The sequence below is a fragment of the Vulpes vulpes genome, chromosome 3 (assembly GCF_048418805.1).
Source record: "Vulpes vulpes isolate BD-2025 chromosome 3, VulVul3, whole genome shotgun sequence".
NCBI classification, from domain to species: Eukaryota; Metazoa; Chordata; class Mammalia; order Carnivora; family Canidae; genus Vulpes; species Vulpes vulpes.
Genome location: NC_132782.1, coordinates 5,969,046 through 5,993,080, shown reverse-complemented (window position 1 = coordinate 5,993,080; position 24,035 = coordinate 5,969,046). Strand labels below are relative to the sequence as shown.

The 24,035-nt window shown below is 36.0% G+C and overlaps 1 protein-coding gene across 50 annotated transcripts in view; it reads left to right on the top strand.

Moving 5' to 3' along the window:
* Positions 1–24,035, top strand: part of BAZ2B (bromodomain adjacent to zinc finger domain 2B) — a 290,834-nt gene that overhangs the window by 247,842 nt on the left and 18,957 nt on the right. For all 50 annotated transcript variants that reach the window (XM_072751680.1, XM_072751670.1, XM_072751660.1 and 47 more), the window contains 6 exons: positions 3,798–3,860; positions 4,833–4,977; positions 20,747–21,402; positions 21,693–21,966; positions 22,149–22,304; positions 22,827–22,987. In XM_072751680.1, coding sequence (XP_072607781.1) covers positions 3,798–3,860; positions 4,833–4,977; positions 20,747–21,402; positions 21,693–21,966; positions 22,149–22,304; positions 22,827–22,987 — 1,455 coding nt within the window. The remainder of the gene's footprint in view (positions 1–3,797; positions 3,861–4,832; positions 4,978–20,746; positions 21,403–21,692; positions 21,967–22,148; positions 22,305–22,826; positions 22,988–24,035) is intronic.

Genomic DNA, 24,035 nt, shown 5'->3' with positions numbered 1-24,035 from the left:
AAGAAGGCAAGGTCATTGAGGGGTGTGTGGGGTGTGTGTGTGTGCATGTGTGCGTGTGTGTATATGTGTGTATTTAAGGGAAGCTACCATAAACCACAGAAATAGACATATATAAAAGGGAGATAACGGTTGAAGTTCACTTTTTTACCAGAAAAGAACGCTAGAAGTACTGATTAGCCTGCAGAATGGTACTCAAAACACAATATACTGTCAATCATTCCTTCTGCCCTCCATGCTAATGAAATGTAGAATTCTTTTCCTTTCCTGCATCAACTAAGTACTGCTGGAGAAATAAGGATAGAAGACTTCAAGGGGTGAATTTGTTGATGGAATGTATGAAAATAATATCTAATCAAGACCAATGATGAATTACTGAATCAAAATTTTGACTGAATCTGGATAATGTAGAGGAACTTACAAGATCATGTGCTATACAATTCTCTTAAGTGAAATTAGCATACATGCAAAATGTTTTCATAAATTCTTCCCCATGTTATATTTTAAACCAAAATTATAAAAATCACCAGAAGGAGCTTTACTTCTTTTGAGTACCAATCTGAAAAAGAGACATTGAGGTTCCTTACAGAAATTAATTATTTCATAATGTACTGTTGAAACCAACTGATCATACGTTTTCATGCTGCAATAAATAGTGTGAAGGGTATATATTTTGGATATCAGAATTGTAACTACTCAAACAAAAGATACCATTTAAAACCAATCTGCTTCATTTGGAAAGTGGAGCTATCTCCATAGCAGGAATAAAACCTTTCTGACCAATATTAATCACCTTTTCATAGAATTAGCATCACTCTTCAGCACTTAATGTTATAATTTGTTTTGAAGTGTTAATTCTCATAAATTTTAAAACTCTGTATTAGGTTTTCAGTATATTCTACTGGGACTTACCCCACTAAATTAGTTTATTTACATAAATTATTTGTTTCACCTGACTTGTTTTTTCACTTGGAAAATTAACAAACTATACATTTTTTTCTTTAAGGGAGATTAAAAATCATTATTAATTATTTAAAAATCATGATTAATGTTTCTTAGACCAGATGTATTATTTAAAGTGGTACTTTATTTTTTTATGAGTGTTGAACTATAGAGTTAATTAGATTGTAGAGTTCATTGATCAAAATCCTGGCAAATGTATAGCTTGTTATTAGTATGAGAAAACAGTTTAAAAGCTTTCAAAAATAATAAATATTTTAGGACCTAGAAGGCAAATTAGCATTTCCTTTAAATGATTTGAGAGCTATTCTTCACAATGAAGAACTGACAGCCACTTCTCAATTTCCTATTAAATAAAATTTTAACTATATAATGAATCTGACTGGTAAGATAGGCACGTTATTCCTCCAAAAATAGATTTGGCCTCTTGATTAAAGGATAGGTCATGTCTGTAGTTACACTCCTTAAAGAATTAATTGCAGAGACCCACATGATTTCTTTCAGTTAGGAAATACTGCCCTTGACTAAGTCATAGCCCTTTGTCCCAAACATGGTCTCCTCTTCTCATTTTTCATTCCCTGAACACGTGGAGTCTAATAGTTAGATTTGTTTTGAAACTTTTGTGAGCTTTAACCTCACAATTCGGCATGTAAAGTTATATGGACAATTACACTCTAGCATATAGAGACATATAATGACCCTCTCTTTTCGATGAGAAACTATGGAGAATCATGGCAGGGATTCTGTGTTCTTAATTTTGTTGTTTTCTCTCTGGTCTTTTGGGTTCCTTCATATCTCTTAAAATTATAAGGACTATTAGCCAAAGCTCCTTTAAATAAAACTTTGGCATTTTACTTCTTTTCCATCATAGGAAAAGTCTTCGAAATGGCAGTTAATTTGGCTGATACATAGCTATTTCAATGTCTTATTTCAAATATTTGTTGATTAAATTGCATTTTACATAAGCAAATTATCAAACATTTATCCTTTGGTCAAAAGATCAGTTTAGAATCCTATCGATACATAAATATCTATTTGAGAATCAAGATTTAGATTGTAGGTTTCTTTTAATCCCAAATAGAAATCATATTACTATTAACACAAATAATATGCCTAAATGCTTTTGTAATTTGGTTCACTAAATTTGAATAAGGCGTGGATAAAAGATAGAGATTTTCCTTTCACTTCCTATTATTGGGGTGATAGCCATACCAGTGTAGAAATATCTATTCATGAGTGTTTGGTTGCAATGTACTTTGTAGAAATGCTTATAGAAAGTGAACATCAAAAATAAGTTTCTGGTTTTTTTAATCCTAAACTGTACCTTCATCTTCTCATTAAAGTACAATTTTCAGAAAGAAGGAAACTAATCTTATTTGTGTATTAAGTGCCAGGAAATATGCTAGTTGCTTTCAGATCTGTTCTTACTTAGTTCTCACAAAAATCCCATGTTACAGATAATGTTATCACCAATTTACAGATAACAAAACAGTCTTAGAAGAGTTAAGTGATTTGCCTATGTGAAAGTAGTGTAGCTGAGATTCAAAGAAGCACATATACCTTCTATTACTTCATGCTTTCTCTCTCAAACATGTAATTCGGGGCTGGTTTTCGTATATTTTCTAGGATGAAAAAATTCATATAGTCCTATATGTACTTTCCATTTTTGAAATTAGTGCTGTATATAGTAGAGATTATTTTTCTACTAAAAACTCAATGTGTTCAAAATGTAATTTAACCTTCTTTGCTCTAAAAATGACTCTTGATTATTGGTACCAATACTTTTGCAGTTGTCAGATTTAAAGCCTTAACATCATAATTTACTCTTTTCTTCACTCCCTCACCCTTTCCTGTCTCAGATCCTGGACTTGTCAGGACTTAGCAGTTCTAATTATGTAATATCTCTTTATATCCACTTGCTTTTCTTATATCTATTTCTTTGACACCAATGAGGCCCACATTCTCCTTCCCTCTTGAATCATTGCAGGAATCTACTAACAAGATTTACTAATTCTAGTCCTTTCCCTGCTCCAGAACATCTTACAACTGTTATCAGATTAATCTTTGTAATGCATAGTTATGATGTTTAACCTCCCTCAAAGGATATTATTTATTGTCCATTACAATTTAGCCCTAAACTCCTTATCTCATCTCCCACTTTATCTCTTGATGTACCTACCTTTCAGGTCATTGTACCGCAAACTCTTTCTGAAATGCCCTGCCCTCTTTTCTCTGATTGATCAATTCCTAACCATTCTTCCATAGCTGATTAAAACACAACTTCTTGGGCAGCCCCCGGTGGTTCAGCGGTTTAGCCCTGCCTACAGCCCAGGATGTGATCCTGGAGACCCGGGATCGAGTCCCACGTCGGGCTCCCTGCATGGAGCCTGCTTCTCCCTCTGCCTGTGTCTCTGCCTCGCTCTCTCCTCTCTGTGTATTCTCATGAATAAATAAATAAATAAAATCTTTAAAAAAAAAAAAAAAACACAACTTCTTAAAACAAAAACAACAGCACCAAAAACACAACTTCTTCCATATAGCCTTTCTTGGTATAGATTCCCACCAGAATAAATCTCACCTTCCCCCAAACTCCATGACTCTTAATCTCTATCTTGAGATTCTTATAGCTTCCTACTATTGGTTTTTATTTTTTAGTATTAATGTTTTGTCTCCCTACCAGATTATTTTATTTATAAAGAGCAACAACTGAGTCTTACTTATTTCCATAGTACCGATCCTAGTACTTTACATATAGGAGACTTTCATTAAATATTTGCTGATTGATTAAAAAAATAAATCTTAAAAACAGGTTAAATGATACTGTATTTTATTATGTATAGGATGAAGGTGACCAAGCAGCAAGTGTTGAAGAGCTAGAAAAACAGATTGAAAAACTGAGTAAAGTAAGCACTTTTCAGATTACAGTTAACATCTTTTTTGCAGTGTTTTAAAGATCCACCTTATATGGAATTAGTTCTTCTGGCTGCTAAATAAAAACAAGCTTTTTTATAAGTAATTAAAATGAGGAGCTCTAGAAACATTCTCACATTAATCCTTAAAAGTTTAATGCCAAGGTTAAAAGCCTGAACTTAAACTGAAACTCTATTCTTCAGCTCTTCATTTAATACAGAATATTGGTGAATGCATGGTTTTATTTCTTGGAAGTAATTACTTTTAAAATTTAATCAAATATCATGGTAATAGTTTCAGCATCTTATGTTTTATTTTACATTACTATATTAATGTATTTTATTTGCATTGGATTTATAAACTATGTATTTGTGTACTTCTCATTTAAAATACTCAATTTAGAATTGAATTTCAGTAGCATTAGTGAAGTTTTAAATGAACATTTATAAAAAAGATGAATTTTTGTATTATGAGATTAATATTATGAATACCTATATATTATAAAATTCATCCCAAATTTATCCCAAAATTTAGCCATATGTTGCCTAGGTTTACAGAATGAGTATAAAAATGAGCAAATACAGAAATGGTCAATTATATATATGTGAGTATTATTTGTCATAAATCCATAGAATTGAGCCAGTTTGTTCTGGCCAGTAAAATACTTGATCACATTGTTTATGATCAAGCATAAGATGAGCTTTACTATAAGATAACTGATAAAACAGAACAGCTTTTTAATCCATGGTAACAAAAATATTCTAATTACTTTCAAAATAATTTCTAACTTTATAAGTGTTACTAAAATTGAAATCAGGCATGTAATATTTATCTCCTTTGCTATCTGTTCCCAGTAGTGAAATCTATCTGCTTACTAAAGGCATAATAAGTGTGAAGTCACTTATATATTAATTTTTAAAGCACTTGACACCCATAGCTTAATTATATGCATCATTTTTTAACAGCAACAGAGTCAGTACAGAAGGAAGCTCTTTGACGCTTCTCACTCTTTGCGTTCGATGATGTTTGGCCAGGATCGTTACAGACGCCGGTACTGGATTCTTCCCCAATGTGGGGGGATTTTTGTAGAAGGCATGGAGAGTGGTGAAGGTAGGAACTATTAATCTGTTACAAAATAATATAAGAAACCACCTTTTTAAAAAGCCTGTTGCTCCTTCAAAAATATTTTGTGCTTCCAGTATCAAATTTGCTTTATGGGTAAACATTGTAAAACCTTGCTTCCCATTTCTTTTGAACTCATAATGCCTCTTTCACTGATAAATATTCCTTCCCTGTTCATGATTTCTCTTCTGCCGCTCTTTCTGACATCAAACATAAACTATTCTTCCCCTATTTAGTGGACAAGGATCTTCACCTGTAGTATTATCCCTTAGGGTTGCTTCTCCATTTTTCTCTCCCTTCCCATTGTCAAATTTTTAACATGTGGTTTATTCTTTAATCTTTGCAACAACCATCTATCCTAACAGTGTCCCTGGAGATCACTTGCTTGAACTAAGATCCTTTTCATAATCCTCATTCACCTTAAAATCTTGTTCATGTTTGAAATTTATGATCACTTTCCTTCTCTATTAAACTTTGTTCTTTTTTGAGTTTTGTGTTACCACACAGTCCTTGATGTTTTACCTTTATACTATTCTCTTGCTGCCTCCACTTGTGTTACATTAACTAACTCAGTACACAGTGCATTTATGTGCTGGATAAACCTTGAATTGAGCTTCTTAGAACCATATATTTGGATGTTTCCAAATGTTTAAAATCTGATGGGACTAAGAGTATTGTATCAGTGCTTATAAGTTTAAAGATGTAGATATAGCTCCATGGTAATGCATGTAGGCAAAAACTTCTCTCAACACATTATTTTTGAATACCCACTTTATGCCAGGCATTTTTAGGCACTACAAGAAGTTCAGAGATATATAAAATATAATCCGTGCCTAGTAGTAGTTTAACAGTCCAATGGAAAGAGGAGATTGATTGATCACATAGATGTCCAGACCCAAGTTTTTATCAAGTAGTTGTTTTTAGCAATGGAACCACCCTTTTTTAAAATAAAAATATTTGCAGGAGGGCAGTTAATAATGCATGTAAAGTACTTAGAGTAGTGTTTGGCATGTAAGCATTGTTGGCATATAGTAAACAGTGTTTTACATAATAATATATTTCCTATGACTTCAAATTAGGTGAAGTAAGAGTATAAAACCATGTATTGGAATGATACATGAAAGTCATGCTCTGCCTTTCCAAGGCAAGGTTGCTAATAGAGCCAGAGACAGTACGTGGAAGCTTCAGCTGCATTTTATTTCTTTTCAAAAATTGATGTTGATGGGCCTGTATGTTGATTGAACAGAATAGTGTGGTGGGTTCCTTTTTTAACTGTTTGCTTAAAATATTTTTTACTTTAAAATATTTTATTTTAGCATGGAAAAATAGTAATAAGTGGGACTACATTAGTCTAAAAAGTTTTTGCACAGCAAAGGAAACCATTGGCAAAATGAAAAACAATCTACTGAGTGGGAGAAAATATTTATAAATCTTATATTTGATAAGGGACTAATAACGTAAAATACATAGAGAACTCATGTGACTCAAAGCAGAAAAACGATCTGATTAAAAAATGGGCAGATCTGAATGGACATCTTTTCAAAGAAAACATACACATGGCCAACAGGCACATGAAAAGGTACTCAACATCACTAATCATCAGAAAAATGCAAATCAAAACCACAATGAGATCTCACCTCACACCTGTTAGAATGGCTAGAATCAACAAGACAAGAAACAACAAATGTTGGTGACAATATGAAGAAAAGGGAACCCTTGTACACTGTTGGTAGAGTTGTAAATTGGTGTAGCCTGTGGAAAAAGAGTATGAGGGCTCCTCAAAAAATTAAAAATAGAACTACCATATGATCCGGCAATTCTGCTTCTGGAAATAGTAGGAAGGCCCTAAGCTCAGGTGCAAACAAGGAACATGGAGGACTGCGATATATTAAAGGTTGAATTCCTAGGAGAAATTATTGAATATGATATAAATGGAATCAGAGAGAAATTTGATGAATTAATCCTCAGTGGAAAATTGTGATTTCTTAAAAGCTCTATCAGAGAGGCCAAGAGGAAGAACTTATTTAGAATGATGGTTTTAGTATAGAAATCTATATTTTATTTAAGTGTAATTCACATTTAGTTTCAGGTGTACAATATAATGATTCAATAATTCTATACTCAGGGCTCATCAAGATAAGTGTACTCTTTTTCTTTAATATTATTTATTTGAGAGAAAGAGAACACGAACAGGGGGAGGGGCAGAGGGAGAAGCAGACTCCCTGCTAAGCATGGGGCTCGACCTCAGGCTCATTCTCAGGATCCTGAGACCATGACCTGAGCTGAAATCAGGCATTTAACCAAATAAGCTACCCAAGTGCCCCAAGATAAGTATACTGTTAATCCTCTTTTTTCATTTATACCCCAACCCACCTCCACTCTGCTACCACCAGTTTGTTTTCTGTAGTCTGGGAGATTTTTTGTCTCTTTTTGTCTTTGTTCATTTGTTTAGATTCTTAAATTCCGCACATGAGTGAAATCCTATGGTATTTGTCTTTTTTTTCACTGACTTATTTCACCTAGCATTATACCTTCTAGGTGTATCTACATTGTTACAAATGGCAGGATTTCTTTTTTATGGCTGAGCAATATTCCAGCATGTGTGTTACACCATACATGAAAATAAATTCAAAATGAAGTAAGGACCTAAATATAAGACAGAAAACCATTAAACTCCTAGAGGAGAGTACAGGTAGTAACCTCTTTGACATCAGCCATAGCAGCTTCTTACTAGATATGTCTCCTGAAGCAAGGGAAACAAAAGCAAAAATAAACTATAGGACTTTATCAAAATAAAAAGCTTCTGCACAACAAAGGAAACAATCAACAAAACTAAAAGGCAACCTATGGAATTAGAGAAGATATTTACAAATGATAAAAGATTAGTATCCAAAATACATAAAGAACTTATAAAATTCAATACTCAAAAAAACATAATCCAATTTTTAAAATGGGCAGAAGATCTCTCTCTCTATCTCTCTGTGACTATCATAAATAAATTAAAAAAAATAAAATAAAATGGGCAGAAGACATAAATGGATATTTTTTCAAAAAGGATATAGAGATGGCAAACAGACACATGAAAAGATACTCAACATCACTCATCATCAGAAAAACACTGCCATGAAATATCACCTCACACCTGTCAGAATGGGTAAAATTAACAACACAAGAAATAGTACGTGTTGGCAAGGATGTGGAGAAAGGGGAACCCTCTTACACTGTTGGTGGGAATGCAAACTGGTGCAGCCATGTAGAAAACAGTATGGCGTTTCCTCAGAAAATAGAACTGCCCACTAGTCCAGCAAGTGCACTACAGGTATTTACCCAGAGAACACAGAAATACAGACTCAAAGGGGTACATGCATCCCAGTGTTTATAGCAGGGTTATTTACAATACCCAAATTATGGAAAGAGCCTAAATGTCCATCAGCTGGTGAATGGATAAAGAAGTAATGTGTAAACACACACACACACACACACAGTGGAATATTACTCAGCCATAAAAAGGAATAGAGTTTTGCTATTTGCAGTGACATGGACAGAGCTAGAGAGTAGTCTGAAGTTAATCTCTTTTCAACACTGCTGAAATCAGTTCTTTATTAATACGAACATAGATTACTACTGCTGTCCCCAACTCTATATACTTCCTTCCTTCCATCATGTCATGTCTCTACTCCAAAACCTTGAATGACTCCCTTTTGCTGATAAGCTGATGTAGTAAGCCTGTATACAACCTAGCATTTAAACATTCAAAGCCTTCTATAAATCTGACTTCAAAATATCTTTGCACTGTTCTCTAATATGAATTAACATAGACAAGTCTACTCACATTGCTTAACACATGTGCATTTCTCCTTCTTTACATACTTTGCATACTTTGTTTTGCCACATTCTGTTCAATATAATACTATATTGCCTTTCCTTCACCATCTAAATTTCACCTTTCTTGATCCAGCTCAGTTTCTAGTCTTTTTATAAATTCTTCTGTAGCTTCTGTAAGTGGAAATAATTTTTAGTCTTGGTGAACTACTAGAAAACCAAATAATTATACCATTATCTTAACAATTGATATTCATACTGCTTATATTATTTAAGTTTTATAATTGTCATATGTACTTTTGATGCTTCCTACTGTTAAACATAGTACTTTATATATCACAGGCACATTAAAAATAAGAAGGTAATTAGGGACGCCTCGGTGGCTCAGCGGTTGAGCGTCGGTCTTCAGCTCAGGGCATGATCCCAGGATCCGAGATCGAGTCCCACTTCAGACTCCCTGCAAGGAGCCTGCTTCTCCCTCTACCTGTGCCTCTGCCTCTGTGTGTGTCTCTCTCATGAATAAATAAAATAGTACTTAAATGTCTTTATGAGGTTTATAAGAATAACTTACGGGAAACATTTTAATTTTAGGCCTCTCAGATTAAATCACATTTATTGAATTTTTAGTTATTGGACCTCAGTTTCTATTCAGGCCCTACCACTTACCCTCTCTGGACCCCGATTTCTCTTTCTACGAAAGAATTTAAATAGGCTCTGTAAAATTCTTTTATTGTTATCATGTCAAATAATGGATTTAAGAGAGCTACAAAATGATACATAAATATTAATGGTACTTTTTACTATATTATTTGTGGTCATTGCATGGTACAGGGGAAAAGTTGGAATAAATTTTCACTTAAAGGTTATTTTCTCATATGATTTTTATGCATTCACTGATTATTGTGAATCAGCTATCAGCACTTTCATACGTACTATGAAAGTTATAAAATAAATAACATGTAAATTCCTTCTCCTTATCTGGCAGCTAATTAAAATAGAATAAAACCTTTATGATTTTAATCATCAAGTGTTTAATGTGCACTTATATTGTGCCTTGTACTAAGTAGTATGGAGATACAAAAGAATCAATTAACCTGTCTCTATCCAGAAAGAACTCACAATCTAATTGGAAAGATATACCATACATGAGGACAAAGAACAAGAGCATATTAGTGTGCACCATAGGCAAGTAGTATATCTGAGAGGCAAGGCTGAAAAGGATGAATAAGTACTAACTGGTAGAAACTACCATAAAATAAGTACTTAATAAAAGTTAATACAGTATTTACAATATGCAGTACTCTATTCCTTGCATTTATCACTTTTTAAGTTATCTAAAAGCACAATATGTTCTTAATGAAGTTTAGATTTAACAACATTCATCCATTTAAAAGTTTACATCCACAAGTTTAAAAAAAATAAGTGCCCAAGTATTTTTTAAAATCCCTATAATAGCTTTATCCAAAGAGAAGATATCAGATCTTGGATTACCTCCAAAGAAAACTATTAATTAAATTCATGTTGTATAAGATCCAAGATAACTCACACCACAAGTGAAACACACAGTGCACATAACAACAAAGTTTATCAGTATGCTAACCCTAGCATAGAGACATAACAAAGCATATAGGATCTGCTGAAGCCCCCATATTGGTCCCATAGGAGTGTTCAGTTCTAGACTAGACAAGCAACAAGATCACCTCAAGAGAAAGATGCCTTCCTTCATATTTTGTATTTTTAGATTAGTCCAAGAGGAGATAGAAAACCCTTTGTTTCTCTAAGCAGCAATATATATATATCAAAGGACCTCTGCACCTAGGAACAGCAGTAGGAGGTACAAATAAAGAGCAGATCCCACATACTGAGAGCCTTGGGAACAGTGCCAAACATCAGCTAAAGGCCCTGCTGTCCCTCTGCAAACTAGCTCAGTGACTAATCTGGCTTGCTGATGGACCTCAGGGAAGAGAAGAAGAACACCTATAGCCAGTTAGCTAAAACTGAGGGTTTATTCCCCTTTAGTCCACCCCTGACCTTTGGCGTAGCTCACTAGATGTATGCCTTCCCATCTAGAACAGTTATTAATTGGGTTTTAAATGGTGCCTTCTGAAGGAGACATCAGATAAAATTCCAGAACAAACAATATTCCACACCATTAGTAGATTTAGAGTTCCCCTTAGCCATTTGTCCATAGTACATTCAACAAAGTGTCCAAAACGATGCATTTATAATATTACTCAGGTCAGGGATCCCTGGGTGGCGCAGCGGTTTGGCGCCTGCCTTTGGCCCAGGGCGCGATCCTGGAGACCCAGGATCGAATCCCGCATCGGGCTCCCGGTGCATGGAGCCTGCTTCTCCCTCTGCCTGTGTCTCTGCCTCTCTCTCTCTCTCTCTCTGTGACTATCATAAATAAATAATAATAAAAAAAATTAAAAAAAAATATTACTCAGGTCAAGGAATCAATGCTAATGTGTTCACTGAATAGAGCCCAAGCCTTCTCGATGGCAGTGTCCCCCAGGGTAGCTGATTTGGGGTCATACCCTCAGCTTCATGGGTGCCGATTCAAGGAAAGAGCCCTGGTGCAAAATAATGAAAGCTCGTATCCCTGTATACCTGTCAACCAACTTAGAGGTAGGTTCTGCTGCTGACATTAGAGATCATAGCTGGGAAAGTCTCCAGTGCCTTTTAGATCTTGAGTCACTATTAGCACCATACTCTAACCAGCTAGGCTAACCAGCCAGTTTGAGTCATGATAAAAGGTCTCATAGTTGATTTACAAAGTGTCCAGACAATGTTATGTCCGGGTAGTAGGCAGGAAGGCCCTGTTTTTCACATAATAAAACAAGTTCCATTGGATCACGGTGCCAGCCAGTCTGGTTCAATGCTGCATTTTGTATCCACATGGCATTTACGCTCCCCTGGGATTAGCACACTGCCAGTGTGCTGTAGGTCCAAAGTAGATGCCCCTGGTGTGGGAAATGGATCACTGGGAGCTCAAATGCCAGGATATGAGTGTCCTTCTGTTTCAAAGAAGATAAAGAGAGTTTTACACAGTATAATTAGTAAGGACAGAATTATGGATAACCCAAGCAAATGAAGACTCTGGAGTAATGAGTAATTCCTGTGGCATTGTCTGGGAGTGGAATACCCAGAAGGTCCTCCATAATTAAATAGGTTGAGGATGACAAATACAACATCCTGATATCTTTGGAATAAGTGTCATTGCGTGGGTTAGCGGTAGAGGGTTATTCAGTACAGTTTGTTACTATCTGCAAAAAGGCAACAAGATAATTATTCACGCTACATCCACCCTCTCACCTTCTGTGGTCAGGCATGTTTATGCCCATGCCACGTCCATCATTATCTTTAGTGGTGATTTCTACAGTCTGTCCTTCTTTTCCGGAACAGTAAGTTCCTCTTGAAACCAGGAGATGCCATTTTCCCACCAAAGATGTCCTCTAGACGGAATACACTGTGTGAATATAAGGACTGCAGAAAATCTCCTGCTTGTAGAGTGAGTGCACAACAAAAACTCTTGTATTTAGAACTGTTTTGGAGTACCAAGAGAGAATCAAAATTGCCCCTCCTGCTGGTGTTGCTTGTGTCATCTGGAAAGCAAGAGAATATCGACATTTGTATCCATCCACTCATCTGTAATATGAACAACAGGAACCTTCCAGCCCCTGTTGAAAGATACCAAAAAAGGAGAGGAATTTTGAGGTATAAAAACTCAATGTTTCGGCATACCAAGTAGATTCTTCATCTCTGCTCTTCAACTTTAAGATGTCAAGGAACTTCACCAGAGTATAGGGACCTTTATGAGGTATGAGGAGTGTTCAAAGTATAAACAATAGAGGGCACCAGACCAGACAGTGTACAGAGGTCACTGTGGAGGGGTTAATGCAACTATCTTTTACAATACTATTCCAGCATTCTGTACTGCCTGTGGAGAAGAGGGAGCATAGACCAACCACTTATACTATGTTGCCAAGCCGATTGTTGAATGGCAATAACTGTGAAAGGAATTCCAATTGTAAGGAATTTCAATTGTTCTATTGTATCATTTCTGGAAACTCTACCATATAATAAATACGTTTCAGTCTTAATGTATTATATGGTGCACACATGGAACGGGCATAGTAATTCCAACATATCCAGAAAAGGAGTATACTGTTCAGTGGCTAGAGGAAATCAGATACTCAGGCTAACAAATACCATCAGAGTATCTTTGCTAGAGACTTCAGTCATAGATCCTTGTAACGTTAGTCTCAAATAGGGTTGTTAAATAGTGAAATAGTGTTGTTCAGTACCCCTACCTGAATCTATTCTCGCATAAGAAATGCAGTCTTTCTCCTCTAAGTATGCAACCGTATTATGAGTCCTTGGCAAGCCTGGTCAGTGCATCTGAGTGTTGACAACATGCTTGGCCAATGGTTACCAAGGCTGCCAGTAGAGGTCACAACAAATATGTCCAACTGATAGGTGGACTGCTTGTGCAGGACTTAAAATACCCTAGTATTTCCATGCCAGTTATGCAGTCTGATAAAGGAACAATTGGAGTTCACACAAAAGATCCAAGAGCCTTTTGCAGTTATGGTGATTCTGGGCTTTGAGCCATAGGTAACAACCAGCTCCTAGTGCCAATAAAGGAATTTGGTTGCAGAGGCTCTTTTGCATTCTGAAACAGTAGTACTTGGTCCCTCATTTCTAGCAAGCCTCTAAATGTTTGAGGCTCTTCTCCTTTCCAGCAGAGTGAACTGAGGAGTGTGGTTAGCAATCCCTTGGAAGGAGACCCAGAGACAGAGCCCAGCCCTAGTCCTTCTTAGAGCCCAGATCAGGAACAAAGAAAGCCTAGCTTCTGAAGTTGACTCAAACTCATAAGGTGGAGCTAATGACTTAATATTCCCACCCGTAACCCCATTTCAAGAGTTGAAATGATACAGGGTATTCCCTTAGGTTCTGTGTTCCAAGTCCTTTCCTCAAGAGTCTAGAGACTGTGAGATCGTACCAGATGGTCAGTAGGGGTGAGCCTCAACAGCTATAGTCTCTGAAATACAGTCCTTCCCAGGCACCTACTTCACCTAATCTTCTGGCGAATACCCCTGTCTGAACAATTCTTCAAGTCTGTGGCCGTTGGATCTTTTGTGTCTCATCTCACAGGTCTCTTTATTGACTATCTCACTAGGTCTTTTAGGCTTTTGAAGCGGATAACACTTCCACACTCTAGAATTACACAACCCATCAACTCTGTCTTACCAATCCTTCTCTTTATGAGCAATACTACATTTATTGCTGTGAGGGAGTCTCTGCCAGAAGTCTAGCCTATCTTCTCCTTCCTTTGTTCCTTTTTTCTTTTTATTTTGTCTAGAAACCTATGCCAGTTTAGGCTGTCTCTTTCCATTTCCTCCCCTAAAATGGGACTTGTATGACCTGAAAGAACTATTTCTTTTCTAACATTGTCTCTCGATGAAGGAGTAAAGTCAAAGCCATTGTCCACTTAGGTGGATCTTTTCTGATTCTGTCATTTAACATTCTTGGCACGAGAGCATATTGTCTGGCCTTCCCCTCTCAAGCCCTGGATTTTCTTATAATCATGCTATATCCTATGAGGATCTAGTCCACATCACATTCAAGAGTCTCAGGCATCTATTTTACCAAAGCTACCAAGCATCCAGTTTGAAAAGGGTCGCAATACCTGTCCCAGCACTACTAGTCAACCCAGACTGCTCATTCTGTAACAAGGGCATGTGTTTCCCCCTCCTCCACTTGTTTAAATCTCACTGTTGTTCCTTCATCATGCAAACAAGCAAACGAAGCTTCTAAGGATCCTTCCAAGTGCTGTTTATGGTGGCGGACCTGTTGAAAACCTAACTTTTCTTTTACTGCTTGTTGCTGGATTTCCTCCTGCTGGTATTCCCACTCAGGCTCCTGTAGAGCATACCTCACAATAATTGGCTTCATATCACAAGGGCTAGTTGCTTCATCATATCACAACAGAGGAATTGTGGGTGCTTGCCCCACTTTACATTCTAAAGGGGCTGCCATCACCCTTTCTGGTTCATGCTCTACTTTAGGACTCATGCAAATCTCTAAGCTAATAAGGAAGGAGGGATAGAACTGAATTTGAAGCCACCTTATTGCCACTAGACTCCCGGTTTAGTGTACATTTTAGAGCTACTGCCATCCTTGGCACAGCTACTAAGACCATCCTAACTCCAAGTGAATTAAATGCTGACCCCAAGAAGAAAATCTTCCACCCCTGCATACTCCCGTTCCAGAAATCCATGACATTAGGACTTTGTTGGACACCAACTGTTATACAGAATGCATGGTTACAAAAACCACTAATGACATACATGGTGCTACCTGTAGCAAAGTTTATTAGTAAAGGCAATTTATAGGCAGAGAAATAATAGTACAAAGGATCTTCAGGTCCCATAGTGGTTCCATAGGACTTGGACATGTGACAAGAGCACTCCGAGAGATAAAACACTATACCCTACACTTTGTTTTGCATTGATGGGTTATTAGGAGAAAGGATAGAAAGCAAGCACTTAGTTTCTCTAGCAGTAAACCTCTTAAGGGATCTTCGGGTTTAGGAACAGTCACTAAACGGTATGCATACCAAGAAGCAACATGTAGATACCTGGTTCCCTGAGAATAGTGTTGACATTAGCTAGCTAAAGGCTCTACAGTCCTTTTGATGGCCCTTAGAAAAGTGGGAAGGAAGGAAGCCCCATGGCCAACTCAGCTAAAACCAAGGATTTGTTTCTATTAATTCACTATATATATTTAACCATTGGGGTAAGTTAGATTGTAGATCATTTATTTGGTATTGGAAGGAAAATGAAACAAGTTTGTTGTTAAATTTACACACACATACATGCACACACTCTGTAATGTGAATGTTGCTCTTCCATTTGGTATTAAGATCTGGTTACAGGGACACCCGGGTGGCTCAGCGGTTGAGCATTTGCCTTTGGTTCAGGGCGTGATCCCGGAGTCCTGGGATTGAGTCCAGGGATTGAGTCCCACATCAGGCTCCTTGCATGGAGTCTACTTCTCGCTCTGCCTGTGTCTCTGCCTCTCTCTCTGTGCCTCTCATGAATGAATAAATAAAATCTTTAAAAAAAAAAAAAAAAGATGTGGTTACAACATTAGGTCTAGAAGTATAAAACATAATAATTCCTGTTGCGGATATGTGGGGGACTCTTACCTGAAGAGAGAGGATATTATGGTATCAAACATCTTTTTTTAAATTCCTGAATCTAAATTCATTCATTCATTCATTCATTCATTCATTCATTTCTGAATGAGACTGGGAAGGAACAATCCTAGAGAGATAAAATGATGAGAATCTGCTTCCTTTAGTCTTCTCCACAGTAATAGCAAGAAATCTCCTAGGAGCTGGGTCATGGTAGCACTCTCGACCTGAAGACTGCTAACAAGCAGTGCAAGTATTCCTGAGGTTATGCTATACTGAACAGGAAGGTGCCTTTGAGTCCAGTGAGGAAGCCATTGCATAGAGACCTGTATTCCATGCCAGGGTTTTTGCATTCCTTATGTTCTTTATCTGTGTTTTACTTACAGTGAAATAAAATTTATTGGAAGGTTATATAGCTTGCTTCAGCCCAACTAAAGAGAGCCAAAGGAAAAATTTTCACTTGAACTTAGAGTGGTAGACCCCTAGTGTCCAGTGACAACTGTTAGGTGAACTGAGAGGGTTCAAAGTGATTCTGATAAAACCCAAGAAGACATAGTCCCTTTCCAGTAGAAAACATGATATTTTTTTTAGGATTTGTTTTAATTGAGAAATGGTATTTTGTTTGACATTATGCACTTACATTTACTACCAGGGAAATGAATCAAGCAAACAGTAGTCCCTATTTCATCTCTTGCCTTTCTCTTCTTCATTCTGTCTTGAAGACGTTTTATTAATACTCATTGGCACATGTCGAGAAGGACTGGAAGGAACCAGGGGGTTGTATGAAATGAAGATAGAAAATTATTTAAAATCAAAGATTTTATTTAAACTAAACATCCTGTATATACTTTCCAATTTTTAAAAATAATTTTATATTTTAATTAGAGGTTTATCCATTTATAATTAAACAATTTGAATGTAAAAACTAAAGACAACTGTAATTAGGGTGTTAAAATATATCATCAGCTCAACATACTTTATTAGATATAAATGGGAAGTCATCTACTAATCTCAAACCAGTAAAAATTGGTTGGTTGGTTGCTTAATCCGTTTGTTTTTGGACGTGTAACAGAGGTTTTTTTTAAATACTAGTTCTCAGAATAAATCAAGAACAAGTATTAGTACTTAGCAACCAAAAACTTGTATAAAGCACAGGTGTATGAAGAGAATATTTGTGACTCTTTTCACATTTGCCTAATTAGAGGTGATGAAGTAGTGTTTCCTTCTCAGGGCAAATGTGTAGAAGTACATAGAGATTATATGAAGCATAAGATTTTTTGCAAGCTGCCTTTAAGATTTTCTATATCACTGGTTTTAAGCAATTTGATTATATGTCTTGGTGTAGTTATCTTCAAGTTTCTTGGAGTTTGTTGAGTTTCTTAGGTCTGTGGTTTATAGTTTTCCCCAAATTTGGAATTTTTTCGACCATTGTTTTCTCAAACTTAATGTCCTTGCCTGCTAATTCTACTATCTTGTTAGTATGTGTCATGTTTTCCTGTGTCTTTGCAGGCCTAATTTTGATTGGATGCCTGACGTTGTGAATTTTACCTTCTTGGTAAAATTACCTTCAGCAATATTTTTTGAATTCCCACAAACATTTTTGAGCTTTGTTTAACTGAAACACAGTTAAGGTACATGGAAAAAGTTTGATCCTTTCAGATCTTGCTTTTAAAATTTGCTAGGCAGGACTAGGACGGTGCTCAGCCTGGGGCTAATTATTCCCTAACTACTGACGTGAGATCCTTGAGTACTCTACTTGACGCCTGTGAATTTTGAGGTTTCCCAAGCTGGTTGATAGGAACAGATACTATTTCTAGCCTGTGGGAGCACCAGCAGTGTCAACTCTAATCCCTTTCAAGTGGTTCTTTCCCTGGTCTCAAGTGGGTTCCTGACACATCGGCACTGATGCGTATTCACTAAACACTCAAGGGGCCCATCCACAGATCTATGGAGTTCCTCTCTAGGCAGCTCTCTCCTCTCCAGCTCTCCCTGCTGAGCCAGTTGGATCTCCCTTGAACTCTCAGTTCCAACTCATCTCAGGTATCCACCAGCTATGCTTAGATTTCTCCCTATGGTGGAGCCTGGAAACCATCCCAAGGCAGTAAGCTGGAGCAATCATAGAGCTTGCTGCATTTGCTTTCTCTCATGGTTATCTCATGTCCAGTTTCTTACAAACGGTTGTGTCATGTATTTTGTCTGTTTTTTTTTTTATCGTTTCATGCAAGGAGATAAATCTAGTCCCTGTGACTCCCAGGCCAGAAGCATAAGTCTGAGGAAGACGCTTTTAATTTAGGGTAGAAACTAATTTCAAGAGAAGGATGTAAGAACTATTTCAAACATTAAGAGAAGACTGGTTAAATGAATCATGATATATCTATATAATAGAGTATTACACAGCTGATGAAGTAATTAGTTATAGGTTTGCCATTGGAAGCTGTTGAAAGTGTATAGTGAAAAATATTAAATACATTCTTTTATTTCATCATTTAAAAATATTTATTGAGTCCTGATTTTATAGCAATCACCATGTTAGGCATTTGAGACCCAATAATAAGCAAGGTAGACATTGCTCTAAGTAAAGCTTGTTGATTTAAATTCATGTGTGTGGGAGGGGGAATGGTATAGAAAATAAACAGATTATTGTGTCTAATGGCAAATTCTGCCAAGTAAATATACAGAATGATATTCTAAGGTGAATGGAATGGGGACCCTACTTTAGATAAGGTGATCAGAGAAAACCTCTGTGATGAAATGACAATCAGAAACATGACGATAAAGAGCCAGTCAATAAAATAGTATTCTAGGGTAGGGAAGAGCAGTGCAAAGGACCCAAGAAAGAAAAGAACTTACATGTTTGGGAAGCTGAAAAAAGGCAGAAAGGAAGAACAAAGGACAGAAGTGGCCAGAGGTTGTGGAGGTTTTCAGAAACTAGATTATACAATGTTGTAGGCCTCATGTAGAGGTTTGGATTTTATTCTAAGTCTCAGAAAAGTAAAGAGTAGTATTCCCTTTGTGTAATAGTGTAAAATAATAGAATGCATATAAGATTTCCAGAAGAGTCTACAGGCATGATTGGTTAACCATGGTTACCTCTGAAGAGTAGAAATGAGGATTGATGGAATAAGACAGAAAGGGTTTTTACCTTTTATGTCTCATTACTGAATAATTTTACCTTGAACATCTATTACTTTTCAAATCAAGTAGATTTATATTTTTAAGAGTTTTTATGAATTCTTTTTTCTTTTAAGATTTATTTATTCATGAGAAACACATAGACATAGGCAGAGGGAGAAGCAGGCTCTCCACAGGGAGCCTGATGGGGGACTCAGTCCCAGGACCCCAGGATCACAACCTGGGCCAAAGGCAGACGCTCAACCCCTGAGGCACCCAGGTCCCCCTGAATTCTTTTTTAAAAACATTGTCATAAATATGAGTCAGAGGTTCACAAAGGAGAAACACCAATAAGCCTATGAAAAGATAATCAGCCTTACTAGTGATCAGAAAAAAATACAATTTAGATTTTCACCTCCCAGATATTGAAAAAGACAAAAAATATCAATGGTATTCAGTTTCACTGAGGGATAGGGAAATAGATGATTTTGTGTACTTTTGGCATTAATGCATATTGATTTAGACTTTCTAGAGAGCAGTTGACAATTTATATTGCAAAAACTCTGAAAAGTACCTAACCTAACATTCAGTGAGGTTTTTTCCTTTAGAAATTTATCCTGAAATCAGAAAAGGTTTTTTTTTGTTTTTTTGTTTTTATTTTTTTATTTATTCATGAGAGACACAGGAGAGAGAGGCAGAGGGAGAAGCAGGCTCCCCATGAGGAGCCTGATGTGGGACTCCATCCCAGGACTCCAGAATCATGACACCTGAGCCAAAGGCAGACACTCAACCCCTGAGCCACCCAGGTGCTCCCAGAAAAGAAGTTTTAAAGTCCAACAATACAGATACAAGATCATTCATCATTTACAGCACTGTTATAATAGTGAATAATTAATTAGGACCTATTAATAGTCATCAGCAGAAGATTGATTTTAAATTATGATATATTCCATTGAATACTGCCATTAAAGTGTATGGTACAGTTATATATTTATTGATACATCAGGATGTTTACAGAGCATTATTCAGTAAAACGTGTAGGTTAGAATATTATAATAGGATTTCCTTTCTTTTACTTTATAGGCTTATGTATATATGTGTATGCATAGAGAACTAGAAGAGGGATCCCTGGGTGGCGCAGTGGTTTAGCACCTGCCTTTGGCCCAGGGCGTGATCCTGGAGACCCAGGATCGAATCCCACGTCAGGCTCCCTGCATGGAGCCTGCTTCTCCCTCTGCCTATGTCTCTGCCCCCCCCCCCTCTCTCTCTCTCTCTCTCTCTGTGTGTGTGTGTGTGACTATCATGAATAAATAAATAAAATCTTTAAAAAAATTTAAAAAAAAAAAGAGAACTAGAAGAATTTATACAAAAATGTTAATAATTTTTGTTGTGTGTTAAGGCTTTTAATGTTTTAAAATTTTGTAATGATTAATTATAAAATTACATTAATTTTCCAAAGAGCAAACAAATCTAGCCTATAAAAAAGAAAAACATGGAGAATATTAATAATCTAGAAAAGTTTATATATTTATGCATATAATTTGATAAATAGTAATAAAATACAATTAAAGTATAGGTTGGATCTGAGATAACTGATCTTCTTAATATTTTTCACTTTTGTAGGACTAGAAGAAATTGCAAAAGAAAGAGAAAAACTAAAAAAGGCAGAAAGTATCCAGATCAAAGAAGAAATATTCGAGACTTCTGAAGATACTTTAAATTGTTCAAATCCAGATCATTGTGAGCAAAAGGAAGATCCTAAAGAAAAAGATAACACAAATCTGTTTCTTCAGAAACCTGGCTCTTTTTCAAAATTAAGCAAGCTTTTAGAAGTAGCTAAGATGCCTCCTGAGTCAGATGTGATGGCCCCCAAACCAAATAATAGTGCAAATGGATGTACATTGTCTTATCAAAACAGTGGAAAACATTCATTGGGCAGCATTCAATCAACAGCAACACAAAGCAACATGGAAAAGACAGATTCTAATAATCTGTTTAGTACTAGTTCAGGTGGTCCAGGGAAGTTCTACAGTCCTCTACCCAATGACCAGTTGTTAAAAACACTGACGGAAAAGAATAGACAGTGGTTCAGCCTTTTGCCAAGAACCCCTTGTGATGACACTTCACTTACCCATGCTGATGTATCTTCTGCTTCTGTAGTGACTCCTCAGTCTCAGCCACCATCTACGTCACCCTCGCCTGGCCCCGCTCCCCTTCTGGGATCATCTTCTGCTCAGAATCCTGTTGGCCTCAATCCATTTGCTGTATCACCTCTTCAGGTTTGTACTGCTGATTGTAACTCATTCCTGTGTTGCTTTATTTAATCTTTGACCCCATGAAAATTCTCACTCCAGGGAATCAATCGGGTATTTGTATTATCCCTGCCATAGTTTGAAAACTGGAGTCACAATTGCTGCTACCAAGCTTCATTACAACTATGAATTTCTAGTCTAAGGCAAAGGCGTCTTGAATTACCTTTTTTTGTTTTCAGAACTTAAAAAATAATTGTAAATGCTAAACGTTTTTCCCAACTTTTTAGATTGTTACATTTTAAAATGTTTTTTTATAGATGAAAAGTGGAGTATCTATGATGGGACTCCAGTTTTGTGGATGGCCCACAGGCGTGCTTACTTCTAATATTCCATTTACATCACCTTTACCTGGTCTGGGATCAGGGTTGGGATTATCTGAAGGAAATGGTAATTCATTTTTGACTCCCAACGTTGCTTCAAGTAAAAGTGAATCTCCAGTGCCACAGAATGAAAAAGTCTCTTCAACTCAACCTGCACCTGTTGAAGTAGCAAAACCAGTAGATTTTCCTAGTCCAAAACCTATTCCAGAAGGTAGGTACATTGAGATAGTTTTCAGCCACTTAATTTATTTCATTGTTAATAGAGTCCTATATTATAACTGAATCTCCGATAGTTATATACATAATTATAATTATAAATCTTTTGATTTGCATTGTGCCATTAATTCATATTCAGGATATTTGTAAGAGATGTACATATTTATCTTGACTTAGAAATGCAGTTTGGTTGGTGGAGAATCATTGATCCAGAGGACCTAAAAGCTTTGCTCAAAGTGCTACATCTCAGAGGAATCAGAGAAAAGGCATTACAGAAACAAATTCAGAAACACTTGGATTATATTACTCAAGCCTGCATCAAGAATAAGGATGGTAGGTACCTAAAAGAGATTTCTGCTCTCTTGCTTATTTATGAAAATTAATTATTTTCCCTTAAAATGTATTTTAGTATGTCTTAATTTATTACTAACAGGCATTTTTTTCTATTTTTCTCAAAAAATAGTAATTATTTACATTTCTCAAATTGGCATTACTTTCTTATAATTTTTTACAACTTTCAGACCTATTGTGTTGTTTCTTAAATAAGAATATTCCTACTTTTAAAACCCTGCATGATATAATGAGCACTGGGTATTATATAAGACTGATGAATCACTGACTTCTACCTCTGAAACCAATAATACATTGTATGTTAACTAATTGAATTTAAATTTTAAAAAAGAAAGGAATAAACCTTTTAGAACCCTGAAAAAAATTTTTTTTAAAAGTAAGCTTCCTACATATGCACAAGTGCATTTATATATATTAAGTTACATGCATGTTTTACCTCCGGAATTTTATTTACTTTCTGAAAGAAATCATTGGGGAATAAATTGGATTTCTTTTCAAATGTAGTTGCCATTATTGAATTAAATGAAAATGAAGAAAACCAGGTAACTCGAGATATTGTGGAGAACTGGTCAGTAGAAGAACAAGCAATGGAAATGGATTTGAGTATTCTTCAACAGGTGGAAGATCTAGAAAGGAGAGTTGCATCAGCAAGTTTGCAAGTGAAGGTAAAATTAACTTGGAATAAAATCTGTTTTTAGGATAATGGAAGGTAACTAATATTTATTATCTACCTGACATATGCCAGTTACTGTGTTAAATATTTTCATTTTATCTCATTTAATTCTCAAAATGATCCTGAATTAATTTTCCCCATCTTACAGGTAAGGAACAAGGCTCAAAGTAAGTAACCTGCCAGTGGTCTTAAAATAAGTGGCTAAATGTGGGTTCAAACCAAGACTGTCTAACTCCAGAACCCATGTCTTTTTACTAACTGTTGCTGCCTCCTTAATGACAATCCAAACTATCATTTCTGGTATGCAGTTCTTTACCACAAGCAGAATTTCAGTTTTACCCATGATGATATAATGCTCTATTAAACTCCTACAACAGTGTTTCATGTAGGACCAAGAAGCACCTCTACGCAAGCCATGTTGTATATCAGACTTTCACTCTGTATAACTTTAATTTAATTTAAATAATTTAAAATTGGAGAATAGAGACGTATATGAATATGTGTCATATTATGGTACACACACACTCACACATAACATAACATTCTACATATCTATGTAAAGTTTTAATTTAGGTATTTATCTACTGGGCATTACCATTGTCACTATTAGCCTGGCTTCCAAGAGAAAGGCAAAAGAAAGGAAAGCTTTACCTTTGTGCAGGATTTTTTGGTTTTGTAAAGAGGAGTATGAAGGTCTTGTCAATTGACAATAAGGTGATATCTCTGAGAATAAATGGATTGATGGTGCATGAGACAGACACCTGAAAAGCTTTAAAAAATGTTGTTTCCATGTAATTTTATTTGATATTTCACATTTTATCCAGAATGAGAAACTTTTGCTATAATACTATCCTATCCAATAATTAAAATATTTCTTCAAAATTACTGTTATGCTAGCTTTTGGAAACTTTCAGAGATCTCCAAAAAATAACATTTTCCAGAGCTAATAAAATATCCCTTTCTTGCCACAAACGTAATTACCAACTTTAGGAAGTTTATCATTTGCTGAAACTATTGTGCCAGCCAACTATACAAATATT